Raw genomic sequence first — 24,033 nt, 5'->3', positions numbered from 1 at the left:
GAAAATTCTCTCCTTTGCCTTTTTAAATTTTTTATTTATGGGGGAGTCAGAGAGCAAGAGGCAGAGGAGGGGGGAAGAATGGGCACCCCAGGGCCTCTAGCCACTGCAAACAAATTCCACACACAGGTGCCACCTTGCGCATCTGGTTTATATGGGATCTGAGGAATCGAACCTGGATCCTTAGGCTTCACAGGCAAGTGCCTTAACTGCTAAGCCATCTCTCTAGTCTATCCTTAGCCTTTTTAAAAAAATTTTTATTTATTTATTTGAGAGAGAGAGAGATACAGAAATAGGCAGGTAGACAGAGAGAATGGATGCGCCAGGGCTTTCAGCCACTCCAAACAAACTCCAGATGCATGCACCCCCTTGTGCATCTGGCTAACGTGGGTCCTGGGGAATCAAGCCTCAAACCAGGGTCCTAAAGCTTAACAGGCAAGCGCTTAACCACTAAACCAACTCTCTAGCTCTCCTTAGCCTTTTTTGGACACATTCAAATTGATGTTAATTTTTAGAAAACATACTTATAAACTTTCTTAAAACAGAGAACTTCTTAATCCACATTTTTTCTACCTAACAAAAACACTTAAATAAATATACTAGCTAGGCATTTTTAAATTTAAATGAAGAATCAAAAACTTTTAAATAAATCCTGTTAAAGTGAAGCAATGCTGCTAGAACAGCACTGAACAGAGAATGCCTGGTTTACTCAAATAACATTCTCAAGATATTATGCAGATACAATAAATAAATGACTGTTGGTTTTCAGTATTATGTACACATCCTGTTTATATTTCTCATGAAGCAAAGATTTAAAAAAAAGAACAAGTTCTTGAATTAAATAATCCTGAATTTATTTGGTAAATGCCAAAACATCAAATAACCACTTAAAATACAAGAGAAACATAGAGGTAAAAGTTTGGTTGTTACTGCAATTATATTCACAAATAATCTCATTTTTCCCCTAGCCCTGCCTTCCTGTAGTCCTGACGTCCCCTAACTTTTATTATTCTTATTCCAGAAAACATAATGGTTATACCAGCACACAGCATATAAATCAAGCTTTCAGCTCTTCTAATGGCTCAATCTCTTTTGAAAACAGAGCTGGATGAACACATGTGTAAGAAGCTGGATACTGGTACATTCAGGGTCAGCTCCTTTACTGATTCTAACAGTTTCACAAAGGTGTTAGCCCGGAAGGAAATGAGTCATACTTTATAGCCTGAATTTAGTTGGAAGAGGGCCAGCTACCAAATCAATATATAACTATATAATTGAAAAGGGATTGAATATCAGATGAACTTAAATGTCTTCCCTTGCTCTTTAAAACAATTAGCTATCTTTAAATGGTAACTTGAACTTAGCTTCAGTATTAGATTAAACAAGCAAATATTTCAAATCAGATTTAAAAATAATAAAATGCTACGACTCTGGCCTTCACAGACATGCACATATGGTCATGTACACCCACACCTACGTGCCCATGTGCCACATATAGATGTGTATATATATAAATGCATACCATGTGCATACAAACACACATACACACTTTAAAAAAAAACCATAAAATTATAATTTAGTGTGTATGTGAAGGCCAAATTTTGGTGTCAGGCATGTTATATGATAGCTCTCCAGAATGCTTTGAGGCAGGGTTTCTCACTGAACTTAAAGCTCATTATTTGGACTATACTAGCTAGCCAGTGAGCCCGAGGGATTCCCTGTATAGGCCTCTCTATTACTCTAGTTTTGAGATTACAGGCACATACCATCACACCTGATATTAAGGTATACCCATACATACACACACACACACACACACACACACACACACACACACACACCACACACACCTGCCCATGCCAAAAAAAGGGCAAACAAGCTAGGTACATGCCAATACTCCTGCACACAGGAGGCTAGGGCAAGAGGACTGATGATTTCAAGAATAACCTGGATACAAAGTGAGACCATGAAAAAGCAAAAAAAAAAAAACCAAAAATCCAGCTATAAGGCTGTAGAAATGGTTTAAAGGCTAAGGCACTTGCCTACAAAGCCCAAGGACCCAGGTTTGATTCCCCAGTACCCACATAAGCCAGATGTACAAGGTGATGCATGTATCTGGAGTTTGTTTATAGTGGCTAGAGGCTCTGGTGTGCCCATTCTCTATCTGTCTCTTGCTCTCTCTCCAATAAGTAAATAAATTAAATAAATCCAGTTATAATCACTTCTGAGATCCCATAAACTCACTTCAGTTCTATGGTACATTTTAAAATTAGAATTGGTCTATAAATACTACTTTTTATGATATTGTAAAGACTCCCATCCACAAGTCTCTTTTCCTATCTTAGACTCACCCTTTCCATCTAGTTTTACAACCAATCTTGAAGCTCTTGCTTCACAGGATTCTTATCTTATCAATCCATTCATCATTGAATACTATCCCATTTACAGCATAACTGGTAAGATTATCCCCTATTTAGGTTAACTATCCTAAGAGAAACAACCTTGTGACTACATCTTTATTCTTTGTCTCATAAATAGTATTTATTATGGATGACTGACTAAAGAGAGTTTTTAGTTCTGTGTTGTCAAATTGCTTTCCACAAAGGTTTGTTAACCTAAAATTGTGTTCAGAGCATAATGACATCTGATGACACACTAAATGTGATCAAAAAGCTGGTTCTTCTATCAAGCCCACCAAGGCTCAGAGAACATGGTAGAAGAGATGGTAAAAAGATGTAAAGGGAGGAGTGCTTAGGAATGTTATCTTCTAGACAAAAAGTGGCTGTTGCATTAATGAACTCACTGAAGCCAGGCCATCATTAGATCAATACTGGACCCATCAACATTTCATCATGGAGAATGAGACACACAGAAAAAAAAAAAAAATTAAAGAGAAGAGGGACTCAGCAAGAAGGGGGGGGGGGAGAAGGTACCGGCTGGGGAATAGGAATTAGGATCACACCTCCATTATGTGCACTTATAAAGATTGTCAATAAAAAGTTTTTAAAAAGTAGAATTCTATGAATCACATAATTTAAGCAGACTTGATTCTTTTGGCTTTTCATTCAAAATCTGTATTTTGTGCAGTTGTATAGCAATTTTAGAGAAGAAAAAGACTAATCCAAACCACACTATGTAATATTCTCAAACAATTAGGTTTCTACTCTTTTTCCTGATTCATTCTATTTATGCTTAGCAAGAGTAGGATAAGTTGAAAATTATTTTGAGATAAGAGTCTCCTTTTTTCCCCAATGTCCAGTTTAAGAAACACAAAGCTACTAATTATCTATGTAATACTGAAGTTATTTTACAGGTCACTGAATTTTGTTTAAAGTAGATGATGTTGGACTGGAGAGATTGCTTAGCAGTTAAGGTGCTTGCCTGTAAAGCCAAAGGACCCAGGTTGGATTTCCTAGGACCGACATAAGCCATATGCACAAAGGGGTACACACATCTGGAGTTCATCTGCAGTGGCTGGAGGCTCTGGTGTGCCGATTCTCTCTCTCTCTCTCTATCTCAAAGAAATAAATAAAAATATTTTTATTTTATTTATTTGACAGAGAAAGCAGTGGGGGGAGAGAATGGACATATTAGGGCCTCCAGCCATTGCAAAGAAACTCCAGATGCATTAGCCCCCCTGTTCACGAGGCTTACATGTGTCCTGGGGAATTCAACTTGGGTCCTTTGGCTTTGTGGTCAAGTGCCTTTACTACTAAGCCATCCCTCCAGCCCCAAAATAAAATATTTTAAAGTAGATGAGGTAATGAAAATAAGAAGATCTGTTATTCTCAGATCCAGTGTTTCAAAATAAGTAGTCTAAATGTTTAATAACTCTTTGATGACTATTTTTTATGTCAAAGTATAATTCAAGGACAGACTCAGTTAAAGGAAACTACCACATGGAAGAATCTAAATGTATACTAAGAATGTATTTTAAAAGTACAAAGCTCTATACTGTCTGAAAATAATCATATAATGTAGTGAAAATGTTAAGAATTACAAGTATGGCTATAATGCAGCTCAAGCCTCAAAATTAAATATATTTTCTTTTCAACTAAAACACAGTGCCACATAAAAAGAATGTACATAATAACATACAAGATTATCAGGCCCAGTATAATGGTGCATGGCTGTAATCCCAACACTTGGGAAATTAAGGCAGGAAACTCAAGACCACTGTAGACTATATAATAAGGTGAGGCCAGCCAGGGCTCATGAGACCCTGTTATAAAATTAAAAAAAAGGCTGAATAGATGACCTAGTGGTGAAGGTGCTTGCCTGTGAAGCCTAAAGACCTAGGTTCAATTCCCTAGTACCCACATAAAGCCAGATGTACAAGGTGGCACATGTGTCTAGAGTTCATTTACAATGGCCAGAGGCCCTAGCACACCCATTATCTCCCTCCCTCTCTCTCTACCTGCCTGCCTCTCTCTCTCTCTCAAATAAATAAATCATAAATAAAAATAAAACAAAACACACACAAAAAAAGACTATAAAGTGAAACTGGGCACTGACTAAAATTGGACCAGTTACAAGTCATGATACATTTTAAATTAATAATGTTTTGAAATAATCAGCAATGTAGGAACTGTTTCTTTGTCATAAAACCTTTCTCTAAGAACTTTTCCTATGTGGAAATATCAAAGCTTAAAATTGGCTTTACTTTTTGATAAGACACATAGGCACTTACAATTTAAAATTGTAATTTAAAAAATACTGTATTATACTGATAATTTGGTGATGTTAGTTGACACAGCATGACATGCTTTCAATGAAGCAAGAGAGATTTAGCATCTCTGAGGAAAGAGTAATTGTCATCTACCATAGTAAAATACACTGTGACATTAAGAAAATCCTTAGACTATGGGCATGGTGGCTCATGCCTATAATCCTAGCACTCAGGCAGCAGAAGCAAGAAGGTTGAAAGACACTGTCTCAAACAAAAACAAATAATACTTCGAGAAAATACTTTGATTAAAATAAGAAAATCAGGCTGGTAGAAAAGTTTAAAAACAGAAAAGTTTCTATTCTAGCTTTACTAGAGATTTAGCTACTTGGCTTTTGGCTCCTTATGCCTAAATTTTCTAAATCAACAAAATGGAAGAAATGATAACTTAGGGAATGTGGGTAAATGTTTTTAAAAACACAGTTAACATTAATATCAGTGGGCAGAGGGCTTGCTGTGCAAGTATAAGGACCAGAGTTCAGATCCCCTGGCATGGTGGGTCTGCCTATAATTCTAATGCTGGGGAAGTAGAAACAAGTGGATACCCAGGCTTGCTGACCAGCTTATCTAGGTGCATCAATGAATTGTAGGCTCTGTGAAAGACCCAGTTTCAAAACTCAGGTGGACAGTGATTGAGGAAAACACTCAATGTTGACTTCTGTCCCTCCCATAGGCATATATATGAATATATACTTACACAATAATCTATTAAATATGATATATTTAACAGTTGCTTAATAATAAACTGTTTTAAAAATGCTCTTTTGCACAAAGGATATCATTCCAAAACCAGAAGAACCACGTCACATACATCCAAAATTTGGTTGCCAAATATATCCCAAGGGGCAATGCACTATGCATTGAATGATCGAAAAAGGACCTATAAAACACAAGTTTTATAAAATATGAGATCTGTATTTCATTTCAAATTGAATACTAAAATTAAAATCACAAAAATTCTGTATGATAATCACTGGTTTCACCAGAATTCAGATGTCTAAGAAGCTTAAATACTAAAGACTGTTTCATGAAAGCAAAGTTCCACAAGATGTCGAAGTTCCTTTTAATGGACCAGGAAGTAAAATTATATTCCAAGAACTTTTCAATTTCTGAATTTTAGTACACTTACTCTATCTCTTTAGTTAGTAATTTACTTAAGAATACATATAGCAATTCAATCACCTAGCCTATTATCCAAAAAGGTGTGACAAAGTTTGAAAATGAGCATAAAACAATGCTCAATTTTTTTTAATATTAAAAAAAATTTTTTGCTTATTTTTATTTATTTATTTGAGAGCAACAGGACAGAGAGAGAAAGAGGCAGATAGATAGAGAATGGATGCACCAGGGCGTCCAGCCACTGCTAACAAACTCCAGATGCATGTGCCCCCTTATGCATCTGGCTTACGTGGGTCCTGGGGAATTGAGCCTCGAACCCGGGTCCTTAGGCTTCACAGGCAAGCACTTAACCACTAGGCCATCTCTCCAACCCCTTTTTAATATTTAATATTCATTTTATTATTTATTTGAGAGAGGGAAAGAGGCAGAGTGAGAGAGAATAGACACGACAGGGCTTCCAGCCACTGCAAACAAACTCCAGATACATGCACTACCTAGTGCATCTGGCTTATGTGAGTCCTGGGGAATCAAACTGAGGTCCTTTGGCTTTGCAGGCAAGTGCCTTAACTACTAAACTATCTCTGTAGCCCCACAATGCTCAATTTTTTTCTCTGTATTTTTTCTTTTAAGCTAAACATTTCAGTTAAAGTTGAAGCAAATTTTCTCAATGAACTAGATGATTTAGTTGAACTTAAGATTTATATTAATAAATTATATTAAATATTCAAAGGATCTACAGTCCTCATAGATCATGTAGTCTTGGTGACTTCCTATGTGTAAGTTCTGTTGAATCTCCCAGAAATACTGAACTGCAACTAATTTGAATTTAGCCCCTTCTGAGACTCAGTAACACTAGCTTATTACTGATTATTGGCAGGCAAATTATTTCCACAGCTCTTTTCTAAAATTCAGGTGAAAATAACATACTAAGGGAAAGCAAATTAAGTAGGAAGTTCTAGATCCCAGACACCTTCCTAGGTTTACTGAATATAGCTAAAGGACTTAAAGATATGAGAATAAGGAAATGGCCACAATGTTTAAAGAAAAAAAGAGGAATTTTTAAAAACTAAGTCTACCTCATACCTCATAATTGTGCTTAAACTCCACCCTGATATTTAAAAAAGTCAAACTTCTTCCTTGCAATAGCCTATAACCAAATAAAATACAATGTCTACAGAAGGATGAACGAGTATTATTACCTAAAACAAATAACAAACATTCAATTCATAGTCCAACAAACTCAATTTCACTTCTGAAGAAATATTGTAAGTATTTCTCAACTGTAGTTTAGCTTCAAAAATTACATGCTAGACTTCTGTCATTAAAGTACCATTAGAATAATCTTAACAATGCTAAAAAAAAAAAATCTAAGATTTCACATATCCAAAATGCTATTTAAAGGGAATGTTCTAAACATATAAAACAGTCTTTTTATATGGCAGGGTAGCAATTATATTGTCATAAGATTAAAATATAGTCAAAAAGAACACACTTACTTTGAAAGAAATTGTACTGTAGCCCAAACACCACCATACATGAGCCCTTTAATGAGCCAGGAATCAATGTTGAGGTCTGCTATAAACCCAACCAGCCAAATAACTAGGAAAGGAGTTCCTAGCATCACTTTCTGCCGAAATTCCTGTATAAAAAACAAATAGAGAAGGTTTTTACACATTTCAAATAATGTTGATCCAAATTGTTATCTTTGTAAACCTATGCAACCAAATGTAAAATTCATTCATCTATTCACACATGCCTCCTATAAGAAGAGCATTTAACATGCTATCTCTGGGGACAGACACTAAACCAATACACATCCCACACATATATACACAAATAACTTAAAATTACCATTACATCAGGACTAAACCTACAAAAAACTGTTCTAAAAAGAGCTAATACTATGATAAATGAGACTAGAAGGTGAAGTTATGGGAGTGGGTTCTACACAGTGAGACAGAAAGACAGCAGCTGCCTAGAAAGTAGTTCATCAAACACACCACCCCATTTTAACAGAGGCACTGGTACTAGAAATTCAGAGATAATCAGAATGACCATCTGTAGTCTAGGAACTGTATTAGACAAGAAGAGGCCAGAAGTTACTTAACTTAGAAAAGACATTCCAAATGGTAATTTTAAAATCATAAAATAAGATGAAGAATAAAGTTAACTTACTGGATTCCAGAGCCCACAGAATAGAGAGATATGGGCCTCTCAACACCTTTCAAGGCAGAGAGCTTAAAACTAAAGAATTTCATTTCATTTCTATACTGGACTGGACGTTAATCAGAAAGCCCACACTGGTTACTATAAAACATACAATCCTCTTTGTCACAATTATATCTTAGTGGCAATATAAAATACCATTCATTGTCTCATATAATAGTGCCTCACAAACCTACCAGCTATCAGGTCTCTCTAGAGTTACCTTAGGTGAAAAAAAAACAATTGAAGATATTCAACTTTTTACTGCTAGAAGGATTTTCATGATGTGTGTTCATCATATCTGCTTAACCCACTGAAGATGTTTACAGTCTGGGGGCTATCATAAAGTCGCTAAACACTAAACACTGGTGTTTATGTTTCTATGTGAATAAAAGTTTTCATATCTCTTAGGTAAGTATAATTTCTGTACCACATGTATTATGGGTTGTTTTTTTTTTTTTGTAAAGAAATTGACAAACGGCTAAGATACTCTACAATTTCACATTCCCACCAACAAGCCTGAGTGACCCAGCCATCAGCATGTACTGTCCAAATGTTGCTTTAAATTTCTTTTTATTGGGGTGGAGAGATGGCTTAGCAGTTAAGTGCTTGCCTGTGAAGCCTAAGGACCATAGATTGAGGCTTGATTCCCCAGAACCCACATAAGCCAGATGCACAAGGTGGTGCATGCATCTGGAGTTCATTTGCAGTGGCTGGAGGCCCTGGTGCACCCATTCTCTCATTCTCTCTCTCTCTCTCTCTGTCCATCTGTTGCTATCAAATAAATAAACCAAAATTTTTTAAAATTTCTTTTTATTTAGCCTGGCATGGTGGCGCACACCTTTAATTCCAGCACTGGGGAGGCAGGGGTGCAAGGATCCCATGAGCTCAAGGCCACCCTAAGACTACATAATGAATTCCAGGTCAGCCTTGGCTAGAGTGAGACCCTACCACAAGAAAAAAAAAAATCTTTTTATTTGACTGTGTGTGCGTGTGTGTGTGTATATACACATACCAAGATCTCTTTGTCACTGCAAACAAATGCCAGATGCTCGTGTTACTTTTTGTGTCTGGCTTTATGTGGCATTGAGGAATTGAACACCCAGGCCAGCAGGCTTTGCAAGCAAGCACCTCTAATCGCTGAGCCATCTCTCCAATCCTGTGTTTAAAATTGTTTTATTTTAGAGGCAGGTGTGGTGGTGCATGCCTTTAATCCAAGCATGCAGGAGGCAGAGGTTGGAGATCACCATGAGTTCGAGGCCACCCTGAGACTACATAATGAATTTCCAGGTCAGCCTGGACTAGAGTGAGACCCTACCTGGAAAAACAAAAACAAACAAACAAACAAAAGTTTTACTTTAGTCATTCTAATAGGCAAATCATCATGGGCACAGAGATGTAGGTGTTGAAGACTGCTCCTGCTCAATGATACAGTTCCAGCATGACAGCCTCCAAGCCCAGGAGCACTTTCTACAAGGTAGCTTTGACCAAGAGCAGCAAACCAAGTACCTTAGGGGAACCTTATGATCATGCCACGAGTGTGCATAACACTCAACAGCCACCTAGCTAGCAGCCCAGCTGATCTGCAGGTACACATGGCTGCAGCTCTCAGAGGACTTCTTTCATTCTTTTAAGGTACATCTACTAGTGAGAAATGCTTAATTGTCCTTCTTTGAATATGTCTGGATTTCTGCTTCAATTCTGAATCATTATTTTCTCTGAACATAGGATTCTGGACTAACAGTTCTTGGCTTTCAGTATCTGAAAAATGTACCAGTTTCCTCTGACTTCTATGATTTCTGATTTTCAAGACTGCTGTCATTTGGCTCACTTTATATTAGTGTAAGATTTCAAGATTGTTTGTCTTTAGTCTATACACTTGATTATGTTTGATGTGTTCAGTGAAGATTTCTTTGAGAGTCTCTCAAGGCCTTAACCTACTGGTATCTGTTTTACCATACCAGAGGGTATGCTGAATACTTTTTCATCCCTATACTCTTGCTCCCTGTCTATCAATGTTAGGTTTTCTTCAGGTCTTAGAGGTCCTAGTTTTAGTGTTGTGGCTGCTGTCATTATTTGGTCTACTTCCCATTGTTCTGTTGTGTGCCTGCTTCCTAAAATTGAAAGCTCTCCTCCTTGAAAGGAGGTGGTTTGGGAAGCTCATCAAACAAGTTACAAGATTCACAAGGCCCCAAACAACTGCAGCAGAGAGGAGACTGTACCATGGTGCCGACTGTAGCCAATCAGGAAGCTCTGAGATGCAGCTTTTGTTTGGTCACCCATGCAGGGGTGGTCTTGCTTCTCTACTCCTAAACCTCTCAATGGTTCACTAAGCTAGACACCAGTGTTCTTTCTTTTTTTGGTCTGCCCTATCTGGAGTAAAACAACACTTGGTCACTTCTCCACAGGATGTTCCACATGTTCTAATAGAGTAATTTATATTGTTCTATCTTCATGAATTTTTATAGTTTATTTTAAAATATTTTTATTTATTCATTTGCAGGGAGAAAGGGGGAAGGAGGGGGCAAGTAGAGAGAATGGGTATGCCAGGGCCTCTTGCCTCTGCAAACAAACTCCAGATGCATGTACTACTTTGTGTATCTGGTTCCACCTGGGTACTGGGGAATCGAACCTGGATGGTTAGGTTTTGCATATAAGCGCCTTAATGACTGAGCCATTTCTCTAGCCCTGGATTTTACATTTCTGAAGTAGGAATACAAGAGATTTTTCTCCAACTTATTTGTAAGCAGTTTATAATTACTGGACCATAAATTTGCCCTTTTCTCTAACTTTAAAAATCCAAGAGCTTTTAAAATCATATTCTATAACAAAATTTCCCATGTCTGTCTACTATACTGTTCAAATACATTTCCTCTGTGGAATGACTTTTAGTTGAAATAAAATTATGAGTCCAACATGGCACTATTCTCTTGTGTGTTTCTTTCTCATGTTCTAAATGCATAACACACTTCAATAGGCTGACAAACAAAATCATGGTCAAGATTTAAAAATTTTCTATTGTAGCCGGGCGTGGTGGCGCACGCCTTTAATCCCAGCACTCGGGAGGCAGAGGTAGGAGGATCTCCGAGAGTTCGAGGCCACCCTGAGACTCCATAGTGAATTCCAGGTCAGCCTGAGCCAGAGTGAGACCCTACCTCGAAAAACCAAAAAAAAAAAAATTTCTATTGTGAAATGGACTTCAGAGAAACTGCAGTTTACCTTCATTTGAGTCTAGCTGAAATATTTTTAGAACCACACTGGAAAATGCCAAAATTAAAGTATTTGAATATCCTCATTAAGTATGGCAATGACTCTTAAAAAACATCACCACAAGCTGAAAAGTCTTCAGCCATGAGTTAGTTACCTTATCAGCCTTGAGCTTTCTAAGGAAAGAGGGATTGTCATATCCTTTTGCTTGCCTGGCCTCTTGCAAATGGTTAATCATCCACACGTTTTTTCTCTGCTTTGCCAAATCAAGTGCTGATTCACCCTGGTAATGTAAGTAGTAGAAAGCCACATTAAAAATAAAAGAAAAAATATTTCATTTAATAACTTTTAAAGAACTTCCATAAAAATAAGTGGATTGCATTAATTCATTAACATTGTTTGGACATTGGGTAAAGTCAACTTAAAAAATCTAAATAGCATTACACATTTGTCATCATTTACCATTCAAAGTAGAGCATAAAATATTTTTCTCAATTTATTTTTCAGGTTCGAATTTTGCTTGCACCTTGACAAATTAGAGAGCAAATCAAAAAGTAGGTATTTTAGTACCTGCTGGATCAATGGCTATTAAAAGTCTAATCAGTTATTTCATCTTCTCTATAGATTTCACTTGCAATGCTTATTGCTACAACACCTTCTGCTACATACAGCACACTGTCAGATTTACTTCAGCAACAGAATGAGTCTTCAGAAGAGAACAGGGAAGAAAAAGAAAAGTCACCTTCTATTTCAGCTGCTACTGTACTGGCCTTGGACCTACTGTAAATCATTCACCCACATGGAAATGTCCAAAGAGAACAAGAGAATTGATTTCAAGAACACAGTTTTGTTTAAGCTAGGAATCAGGAAAAAGAATACAGGGGAGCACAGTGAACAGGCTGAAAGGGCTGAAACAAAGGAAGAAACAAGAAGCACACATTCTCAATCCTAGATCTGTTCTTTTTGTTTTACTAATTTAATACTGCTTTCCCCTTTTGTAAATTCAAAAACTACATTTCCATTCTATTTAGTGTCCTCCACTATTTATCTGATTCTTTAGCTAAAAAAGCTAAGCACTGTCTGCCAGAATTTAAAATATGATACTCAAATTGTTTTTTAACACTGAAATTTTACTTATAAATAATGGATATAATGGATATAAGGAGGAGGGAGTCTTAGCTACTTTATTATGAGGGACAATCACTCGTCAAGTATATAATGAAGTTTTTAAAAACACATAAAAAAATAAAATCACTACCACCAACAGCAACAAATATCACTAAATAAAACAAACAATGCCCCCCCACCAAAAAAGCCCACATAGATTTTGAATAAAAGCCAGTAATATTTAATAAGGAATGAGCTAATCTAGGTGAGTGTATGATATTTATTTTAAATATTTCCTTGCTAATTCCAGAATTCCATCACCTAAATTGTCAGAACCAGCTAATTAATCCAAACTATAAAGATTACCTGAATAATAGCAATCCCTTGGATAACAACTCCCCGAGAATATCCTGCAGTGGCCTCGGTCCAGCTGAGCATCCCTTCCACTAGAGGGCCTTGGGACACCTAAGGATTGCCTAGACAAAAAGATTGAGGGAGCTTTAAAAATTCTTTCAACTGCTACTCCTCTAGTCATCTGACTGTATAGTTCTTTTATTCAGCTGGCAAAATAGATAAACAATTAAAGAATTGTAAACTAAATTCAGGGATCTAAATCAAGTCTATATCTGATTACTCCATGTCCCAGCCAAGAGAATAGCTACTACTAATAGAAGCATCATCAGCAAGAATCCACATGGAGTATTTACAGATTGTGTCACTGGTAACGGGAAATTATTCAGGAGTTTTTATCAATAAACATGGCTAGGGTGGCAAATCCCTTAAATTGTTACTTAGTGGGAATAAATTTCATTGTCAAAACTAGAGAAAAAATGCTTGGAGACCATCTAGGGTCAGGTATTCAAGAAGTAATGAACAACCAGTTATTCTGAAATGTTTCTCTTTTCTTTCCAAGAAGCTACATGAGATATTTCAGTATGTTAATATCATTAACTTTTTATTTTATGTGAGCTAACTTTATGTTCTTTAATAATTTCAGAAAAAGATTATAAATGCTTAGGAAGCACTCAGATTAACTGTTCTCTCCAAACTCAATTTGTCTACATTTACTTATAAAACACTAACTAGGGGATAAAGTATAACTTAGAAATTCAAAAAAGATACAAACATAAAAAGAACTGGCCATAAACGTTTTACTATTCGTAGTATACAAATTACTTCTCTCTTTATTGTTAGAATTTAACAAGATTCATATTATTCTATGCAACTGCAACTTAAATTTTTTTGAATCATATCTGACAAAACCACTATTCTTCTACCCAGAAAACTGCTGATACATCTTGTTAACTTTTTTAAGGGCTCAGGGGCCCACCCTACCCAAGGCCCAAGGGGGACCTCAGAACAACAAACTCTAGTCAAGGGTACTTAGCTAGTTCTGATTTTTCTGAACAACAGCTATTTAATATTGCCATCACTTAATATCCATTGTCCTACCTTACTCTAATACAAAAAAAAATCATCTGTTTTACATATTAAAGGAACAAACCTCCTTTATTATATAACTAACTTATAAGGACAAATTTCCAGTTAATATAAAAACAGATTTTAAAGAAACTTATAGCTTGATCTTATTTTAAAAGCATTTTAGAATAGGATGAAATAGTAATTACAACACAAGTATGCTTGTTTCATATTGTTTGAAGAAATTTTATAGTTTTTTTTGTGTGTCTTTGTTTTGTTTTCAAGGTAAGGTCTCCCTCTAACCCAGACTGACCTGGCATTCTCAATGTAGTCTCAGGGCAGCTTTGAACTCATGGTGATCCTCCTACCTCTGCCTCCCAAGGGCTGGGATTAAAGGCGTGCACTACCACACCCAGCTAAATCTTGGTTTCAAAGTCAAATTTAGATTTGTAAACTATATCCTACTTTTGCAATTCAGTTTTAGTAAGATTATTTTCCCCAAGATTTAAAATGAAAAACATGTAGGTATAAATAAATGTCCAATTTCTGAGCAATGAATTTATATTGTTGGGTTTTTTAAATGGATTTTTCCTTTTCAACATTTGTAGCAATTCAATAATTACTAGTAAAAAGGTATCATTTTACATTTAAATATTACCAAACAGAATTGATTCCTACCACCTTCACCCCTAAATAAACTTTTATTGGTGGCTCAGTGGTAGAATTTTCACTGCCATCCCTAAATAGTATTTCTCCTTCAGTCTTCACAACTTCAACATGTACAAGATACTGAGCTAATTGAAATAAAACTGACAACATCCATGTTTTCTATATCCCTCTGTCATTTCTATTCTAAAATACTACACTCAAACTCCTTCATTTATCTCCACTGCTGGTCCCTGTGTACTAGGCAGGCTAACACCCCTTTTTATTTTTCAAGGAAGGGTCTTACTCTCGACCAGGCTGGCCTTGAACTCACAGCTATTCTTGCACCTCTCCCTTCCGACTGTTGGATTAAAGGCGTGTGCCACCACACCTGGCCTAGCATCATTTTTTTTTTTTACTTGCCTTTTTACAATAGCCTGTTTTTTCAACCTTCATATTTTTTTAATGCTTTATTCTTCAACCAAAATATTTTAAATTTAAAAAATCACATCCTACAGCCAATCTACTCAAATCTTTCAACTGTTCTTCAGAACTTGAGAAAACAAGCTTCTTATCATGGTACTGAATGACTTGGTAATTTCCTACTCACTGTATTCCGGCCAAGTTGTCCTCATTTCTGTTCTGAAGTATGGCAAACCATATCCCACTTAGGACCTTGTAGTTCCATGTTTCAACATGGAAAGTTTATCTCCCACTTATCTCTGCATAGCTGATTCTTTTTTTTTTTTTTAGAACTAACTAATTTATTTATTTATTTATTCGCAGAGAGAGAGAGAAAGAAATAGAGAGGGGGAGGGAGAGAAGAAGAGTATGGACATATCAGACCCTCTTGTCACTGGAACTGATCCCCAGATGCATGCATCACTTTGTCATCAGGCTTCACATGGGGACTGGGGAACTGAATCCAGTTCTTTAGGCTTCATAGGCAAGCACCTTAACCGCTGAACAATCTGTCCAGCCCAGTTTTCTTGTTTTATTAACATTCGTAGCAATGACTAATGAGGACCACAACTTTTCATTATTTTTGTGAAAAGATGTTGAAATCTAAAAACCGTTTCTCAACTACTTAAATATTGTGATTGAAGAGAAGTGACCTAAAATTTTATAATTAGGGAAGATGTGTTTGAAAGTTCTAAAAAAAAAACCACTGGTTTTAAATTCTAAAACTGTCACTATCTTGCTGTCATAATTATTTGGTATTGCTGTCATTCCAGTATATGAATATGGCAACTGGGAAAAGAAAAACAGAGATTACCTACAACTAAAAAAATTAAAATTTAAAAATCAAAAAAATTGCTACCAAACAAATAGATTCTGGGTTATTTTTGTTTGTTTGTTTTGTTTTTTCCAGTAATGTAACAAGAAGTGCATTACTGATATGGCTTTAAGCCTGGATTCTAGTAGCAATGAGAAGTACACTCACACACAGAGGAGTGCAGATAATGAACATAGGAAATACCACTCAATTATTCTTAAGAGAACGATACTGGTCAAGTTTAGTCAAGCTTCTTCCTTATCCTTCTGGTGAGGTCAGCCTAGTTTACTTACAAGTACTAAGAACTTTTTAGAGCATCAACTTTGAAAGTTTTGGAAAAGCAAATATTCTCTACAATTTCTAAAGGTATTCTGGCAGTCATGAAAACCATTTTAGGTAAAAATTGAAAAATATACAAATCTTCATTCATTCAGCCAATAGACACTGATAATGCCCATCGTGTGTCAGTCATTATAGTATGTTAATGTTCTTCTTCCCTTGTGTTTAGTGACAGATACTGGATCATCTGATCATGCTGGGTAGGGATAAGGCTAAGAAGCTTAAAAAAAAGAAGAAAATATAACATTTTATTCAACTTATTTCTAATACTTAGGCTAAAATTAAAACTTGTAATGACTCATTTTGAAACATTCATTATACTATTAAATAAAATTATGGTTAAAAATTAAAGTTATTTTTTAGTAGTTTAACCTTCTCTTCTTAAAGTAATAAGCAAATCAAGAGAGAATTACTCATTGGAAAATAAGGAGATGCCCTGATCCAGCAAGAGATACCTACTTTTGGATTGGCCATTTCAGGTTAGTATATTGCTTAAACTCCCTTCAGATTTAATTAACACATACCCTTTAGACATTTATGAAATTCAGAAAATATAAGGAATATAGCCAAACTTAAAAACATTTTTCAACAGACACAATGACTTCCAGCAATATTTAAAGTCATTTCATAGACTTTAGTAAAAGACACAATGGACCCTAAAGCTTTAAAAAGAGTGACAGAGAGCCGGGACATAGTGACACGTGCCTTTAATCCCAGCACTTGGGAAGCAGAGGTAGGAGGATCACTGTGAGTTCAAGGTCAGCCTGAAACTACATAGTGAGTTAGTTCCAGGTCAGCTTGGGCTAGAGTAAGCCTCTGCCTTGAAAAACCAAAAACAAAAAAGTGATCAAAAATTTGAAACTACCAATTGAATCTTTTAAATACTCAGAATGTGCATATAAGTTGGGTTTGATTCTTAAGATTAATTTTGTATACTTATCCTGGGTTAGTTTACCATGGGGGATATCTCCTATAAATATCATAAAGGTATTCATCAAATTTTAAAGTCTTAACACTCAAAAGATACAGAATAAAAATTACCAAGTCAGAGAATTATTAGAATTATGAATAATGTGGCTTAACTATAAACATATTTCTATAATGCAATTCTTACAAAGCCAAGAAACTACTTCCTTTCACCTATAAAAATATAAGTATATAATTTCTAAAAACCAGTACAAATTCACTCAAAAATGCCACCAAAATTCAAAAAGTATTCTAAAACCGTAAGATACAAGTAAATATTTTTTTTAAGTTTGTAAGACAAATTATTTTATGAGCGCCAAAAAGGTTGAGCTAAATAAAAAAGTTTCTTCCACCTTCTAAGTTTACCTCCCCCCTGCCAAAAAAAACCCCACACTGCTTCATGGAGGGATTCATATATTAGTAGTTTTTGTGAGCATCATCAACATAGAATATTTTTACCTTGATATTCTGGGCATCGACATTAGCTCCAGCTTCCAGGAGAAGACTAATGACTGTGGTATTCCCTGCTAGTACTGCCCAGTGCAGAGCAGTGTTTTTGTGATACTTGTCACCAAGGTTAACTGAAACATTGAATGTTAAAAGCAATCTAGTTGGATCCACACTGAAAAGGAAAAAACAAACAAACAAACAAACAACAACAACCCTAATTTCAATTATCAAAATCATTACAGATACTAAACTGATTGTGGTTACATTCTCATTCCATCTTGGAATACTTCTATTCTAATCTCAACAATTTTATAATCAATGATAAGACAATATTCTAATATGAACCATCATCTATTGGCAGCCTTCTATAAAGTAGCTATGGCTCCAAGGAACAACATATTTGATCTTGACATTTCTTTTTTTTTATTTTACTTTTATGTATGTGTGAGAGAGAATGAGAATGAGCAAGAGAGAGAACTGGCACAACAAGGCCTCTAGCCACTGCAAGCAAACTCTAAACACAGGTGCTACCTTATTTTTCTGGCTTATGTGGGTACTGGGGAGTCTAACCTGGGCCCTTAGGCTTTGCAGGCAAGTGCCTTAACTGCTAAGCCGTATCTCCAACCCCCATTTTCTACTTTTAATCTAGTAAGTGATGCTGTCAATACTTTATATAATTGAAGCATAAACTTTTTACATTTCCTTCTGGACTGTTCCAAAAATTAGTTAAGATAGTTTACATACTAATAGACAAAGCTGGCAAATATAAAAATCACTTGAAAAATTATTGTTAAGAATTACAGAAGGTGGAATTAGTGAGGTAAGTATAGACACCAAAACACCCACAGAGTAATTTACGTTCCATACTATTTATCCTAAGAAGTAAAAATGGACTGATTTCCTAGTCACCTATTTCCCATTATATTGTGCTAAAATGATAGGATATTTTATAATGGATACATACCTATGTGTTCTATAAGCTGCCCACATTAAAGGTGTCATTCCATTCTGGTCCATCATATCTACATCCTGATAGAGTAAAGTCAGATAGCAAAATTTTAAGATCCTACTCAAAATTATTTGGAAACATATTATTTATGTATCACAGAATCCAATACTACTCAATCAAAGATGATTTATTAAAGCTTCTTTTCTTAACCTTAAAATAAAACAAAGAATTGCCATCAGACAGTCTAACTGGTTTACATATTGTACTTTAGTTTTCCATTTAATGTTTTGCATAGCGATCTTTGCCTATCCTGAGCTTTCCGCCACAAAGGACTGGTTAAGTGGCTTAAGTCTCTGAAAAGCTTGCTAATACTAATAAGTAACAGAAGGGAATGGCAAAACTCTATTTTTAGGCTTTTCCAAACAAAAAATAAAAAGACCCAACTTTTCAATGAATTCAAGTAACTTTGGATAATTTTTCTCATATATTATAGCTATGTATATACATTTTTAGAATAATTCTACAATGTTTATAAGAAAAAAGGCAATTTTATAAAGCAATATCCTGCCTCACATTCTATACTTTAACCTTTTTTAGCTCATTATCTTGACAAGTACCTCCTTATCTTTAAATAAAATACTTAAGTAACTGCTTCTTCATTTGTTTTTGAAAATTATCTTTTATAAAACATTTTAGGGCTAGGGAAATGGCTAAGCAGTTAAGGCATCTGCCTACAAAGCCTAAGGACCCAGGTTCGATTCCCCAGGACCCACATAACCCAGATGCACAAGGGGGCCCATGCACCTGGAGTTCATTTGCAATGACTGGAGGCCCTGGTGTGCCCAACTCCCTCTTTCTCTCTGCCTCTTCTCTCTCTCTCTCAAATAAATAAAGAAATAAAATATTTTAAAAAACCTTTTTAACTTATTTGCAAACAGAAAGAAAGAGAAGAGGTACGTGGGGGGAATAGGTGTGTCAGGGCCTCTTGCCACTGTACTATCGAAGAAAAAAGCTGAGAGCCACTGCACTGTAAAATTAGAGTGTATTCTTGGGTGCAAAAGCTCCTCACCGTGAATGCCATAATAGAATGGCATATCTTATCTGTTATGAATCCAGTTCTAGATTTAACATGACTAGTAGACATATTGAGACTTGAGACTCAGCAGTCCAATATACAGGTTGGTTTATTTTTAAAAGCTTTTTTTGTTGTTGTTTATTTTTACTTATTTATTTGAGAGCAACAGACAGAGAAAGAGGCAGAGAGAGAAAGGGCACATCAGGGCCTCCACCCACTGAAAACTCCAGATGCATGTGCCACTGCGTGCATCTGGCTTACTTGGGTACTGGGGAATGGAGCCTCAAACCATGGTCCCTAGGCTTCACAGGCAAGTGCTTAACCGCTAAGCCATCTCTCCAGCCCTGGTTTATTTTTTAATAAAGATGTAACTTTAAAGATATTTTCTCAAGAAATGACAAACTTTGTTTCTCATATAAGAAATATATACACTTTAGCTTCAACAAAGAATAACCAAATCTAGAGCCGGGCATATTAGCACATGCCTTTAATCCAAGCACTCAGCAAAATCTCATGATTAATTAAAACAAGTATGTTTCCTTTCTAGTTCTCCTGTTGCATGTGGTACAAATGCAGGACTTCCCTGGTTGCCTGACTGAGGCCCTTCATTGTAGAAAACTCTTGGTATGTTCTGTTAGTTGAAAGAATTCCAATTTTCAGGATTGGATTTATATCCTTAATCTGGCAGAGACCACAAAGTCACAGATTTTGGAACATATTCCAGTTCAACCAGTTAAGTTCTGCGGGGGTAAAAAAGAGGTAATTTACAAGACCTGACAAAATCTCAGATTATTTGTGGAGACTATCAATTGTCTGTATCTTGTTTACTTATCAGCTAAATAAAACTTAGTGTAAGCTTGCAGAAAACATTAAGTTTTGTCTGAGCTGCTGAGATCTGTTACAAAGCACCATTTGTATTTGCACAGCATGATGAGGTGGCCAACCACTAAAGAGGAAGCAGCTAAATTCATATGGATCTGTGGTCATGCTTTAAAAATTCTAGCTACCTGTTCCTTTCTCCTTTTTTTTTAAAGATGAAACTCGTTTTTTAAACAACTATGTGCAAATTAACATGAAAAGTAAGATGTCTATTTAACTAAACTGGAGTTCTTTTGTTCTGGATTTGTAAGGTCTTCGTATCTTTCTTAGCAGTGCTTGGGGTGGTTTCCTCTTTGCTACTGGCCACTCACCAGTTTCTAAGCCATGAAAATGTGTTAGAATTTAATGAAATAATGCTTTGCACTTAAGAAATAAAGGGATATTTAAACAAGTTCTTGATTTTTAAAATACTTATTTATTTTGGTTTTTCAATGTAGGGTTTCACTCTAGCCCAGGCTGACCTGAAATTCACTATGTAGTCTTAGGGTGGTCTTGAATTCACGGCAATCCTCCTACCTCTGCCTCCCGAGTGCTGGGATTAAAGGCGTGTGCCACCACAATCGGCTCTTAATTAAAAAAAAAATCAAATAAAAAAAAAAACCTCATGGGAAATCCATGATCAACAAGGCTCCATAATTTAGTATGTACCTACACCTTTCTCTGAAAATAAACCAAATAATTGGTGGGGAGCACTAAGCATATATGACAATGTGAAAAACAGAATGACAAAACAGAATGGAACTGTTATATACCTAATAACATAAAAGTGATACAACTGACAAAAAAAGTGGGTAAAAATGGAAAAGACTGAAAAGGAAATATGCTGAGTCTTATTTGTGGAAGCTATGGATCTCAGTAACTCCTGCAATCAAATGCTCTACCACCGGGCTGTGCCTCACAAAGAATAATATCTAACACTGAAAAATAAGTATCAGAAATGGAGTTAAATTTATAACTAAAAGTAACTAGTCATTGAAGAAAAAAGGAAAAGAGCACACTAACTTTATTATTAGTTATAATTGAGAAAGAACTGGAAGTAATGACACTTGTGCAACAATCTGACACAACAGAGAGAGGGGAAACAGTAAACTGAGGAAGGACAAGAGGAACAGCAAGCCCAATGAGAACAGGAGATAAAGGCAGGACAGAGCTGCTCTGGAAATCACAACAGGTGTGCTGTGGTGGAGGCAGAGTAATGAGGAGGAGATGACAGAAGAGCAGCTCAAAAGATACATCCACTGGATGCACTGCACCAGGGCTCGGCGACTGAGAAAGACATTGTGAATCCCTTCAAGGTATGATGTGATACATACTAGTGTATATGAAAAAATATATGCTCCACTGTCAAAAGAAGTGGTCTCAGTGTACAAAGAAAAGGTTGGAAAAGTGGAATTTCATTCCCTAAGTCATATTCATGTGTAAATATTTTATAATAAGCATGAATTATCATCCAAACTTCAAAAATCAATTAAGTCAGCAAAAAGACTCAAAAATATATACTGTTTTTCTTTTCCAATTAAAAACTGAAAAAGAGTGGGCTGGAGAGATAGCTTAGTGGTTAAGGTGCTTGCCTGCAAAGCCAAAGAGCCCAGGTTCGATTCTCCAGGACCTACATAAGTCAGATGCATAGGGTGGTACAGGAATCTGGAGTACGCTTGCAGTGGCTAGAGGCCCCGGTGTACCAATTCTCTCTCTCCCTCTCAAGTGGTAAATAAATAAATAATAAAAATATTCTTTAGCCAGTCATGGTGGTGCACGCCTTTAATCCCACCACTCAGGAGACAAAAGTAGGAGGATTATCATGAGTTCAAGGCCACCCTGAGACTACATAATGAATTCCAGGTCATCCTGGGCTAGAGTGAGCGAGATACTACCTCAAAAAACAAAAATAAATAAATAATAAACTGATAGAGAAAAAGTAAGTATTAAAGAGTTTTTGACCTCTGGCTTTATAGGAAAGAAACCATGGGCAAACAGGATAAGCTCTTCTGGTAGTTCATCTTCAGGGTGGTCCCAGTAGACCTCACCCCTTGGTCTTCACATATCTGAACTGACTCTGTCGCTACATCTGCCCCTTACTTTAAATACCAGAAAGGAGCAGAAATGATACTGTTTTGGTTCAAGACCTAAGACTTCAATAAGCAAAAAATCCATTGTTCTTTGGGGAGTTCTGGGGCACCATGTAAGAAGTCTATGTTCCTGCCAGAGACATCACATGGAGTGGTATGGAGAAATTCTGACAAGGCATGGAGAAAGGCAGAGAGCTAGTACCATTTCTCTAAAGAGGTATGAGTCATCCTCCAGCCCAGTTCAGCCATCAGATGATGCAGCCTCCAGTTGTTGTTACATCAATACAAAGAACAACTCAGCCAAACCTATTACCAACAGAAGCAGCCACGTCTATGCTTAATCACTACGTTGGGAGACTGCTTCATTAACACACTAACAGAAATAACTCCTTCCAGCAACTAACCTCACCCATGCCAGTCTCTAAGCTTGAATAACACAACTGTATTGCCTGATACTACCAACAATAAGTTCAATAATACCCACTTAAACTAGATGCGTAAAGTAGCACATGTGTCTAGAGTTCATTTGCAGCAGCAAGAGGCCCTGACATGCCTATTCACAGTCCTTCTCTCTGTGCTCACAAATAAAACTATTTTTACAAAAGAAATAGTACTCAGATTCAAAAATCAATACGAATTTTTAAATTAAAATATTTTTAAAACAGTAAACGTTTTGATAGCAATGAATTAAACTCATGTATAATTATTCTTGTGATGCCATTCTAATTTATAAAACTACTGTTCCAATACAAGCAGAAAAAAATAAATGGAACCTGGCTGATATTACTCCTAACAAAAGTAATTTTTTTGCTGGGCATGGTAGTGCACGCCTTTAAACCCAGCACTCAAGAGACAGAGATAAGACGATCACTGTGCATTTGAGGTCAGCCTGATACTATACAGTGAATTCCAGGTCAGCATGGGCTATAGAAAGACCCTACCTTAAAAACCAAACAAACAAAATTTATAAAAACAGTAATAGGTAATATTTAACTTGATCATGGTCATTATAGTAGGAGAAATCAGGGCCAACAATAGGAACCATAAAGAGTTTCCTAACAAGAAGCTGCATTACTTTATAGAGTAGAAAAGAAAACTTGATCTTAAAAACCATTCCACTCAAGTAGTAAAACAGAATCAATAATTAAACCCCAAAAGCTAACATTAATTCAGATGATATGTTCAAAGCATAATTAAGGGAGTAATAGATTCTAAAATTTCTTCCTTAATTTCTGGGATTTATTTCCATCTCAGAAATTTTTTAAAAATTAATGTAATGGGCCGGGCGTGGTGGCACACGCCTTTAATCCCAGCACTCAGGAGACAGAGGTAGGAGGATTGCCATGAGTTCAAGGCCACCCTGAGATGACAGAGTTAATTCCAGGTCAGCCTGGACCAGAGTGAGACACTACCTCAAAACCCCCCCCCCCAAAAAAAAAATTAATGTAATGGAGCGTTATATGAGTCATGACTGTATTTATTCTTACGTAAGTGCATTTAAAGCTCTGTATCAAATTATCTATGTAATTATTTCCTTTTTTCACTCATTAGGAAGTACTCCTGGGGCTGGAGAGATGGCTTAGAGGTGAAAGGTGCTCGCTTGCA

At 36.2% G+C, this 24,033-nt stretch overlaps 1 protein-coding gene across 2 annotated transcripts in view; it reads right to left on the bottom strand.

The window, feature by feature from the left end:
- The window catches only part of Zdhhc17 (zinc finger DHHC-type palmitoyltransferase 17), a 74,668-nt gene that overhangs the window by 13,521 nt on the left and 37,114 nt on the right, over positions 1–24,033 (bottom strand). Inside the window, exons 6-10 of one of the 2 annotated variants that reach the window (XM_045152494.1) lie at positions 18,421–18,485; positions 17,466–17,628; positions 11,412–11,537; positions 7,339–7,481; positions 5,503–5,603 (exon numbers count right to left, since the gene is read on the bottom strand). In XM_045152494.1, the coding sequence (XP_045008429.1) occupies positions 5,503–5,603; positions 7,339–7,481; positions 11,412–11,537; positions 17,466–17,628; positions 18,421–18,485 (598 nt within the window). Of the gene's footprint in view, positions 1–5,502; positions 5,604–7,338; positions 7,482–11,411; positions 11,538–12,727; positions 12,843–17,465; positions 17,629–18,420; positions 18,486–24,033 lie in introns of those variants that run through there. The other variant, XM_045152495.1, reaches the window with a different exon arrangement.

This window comes from Jaculus jaculus, chromosome 6 (genome assembly GCF_020740685.1).
Source record: "Jaculus jaculus isolate mJacJac1 chromosome 6, mJacJac1.mat.Y.cur, whole genome shotgun sequence".
Lineage (NCBI taxonomy): Eukaryota > Metazoa > Chordata > Mammalia > Rodentia > Dipodidae > Jaculus > Jaculus jaculus.
This window is presented reverse-complemented; position numbering and strand designations above follow the sequence as displayed.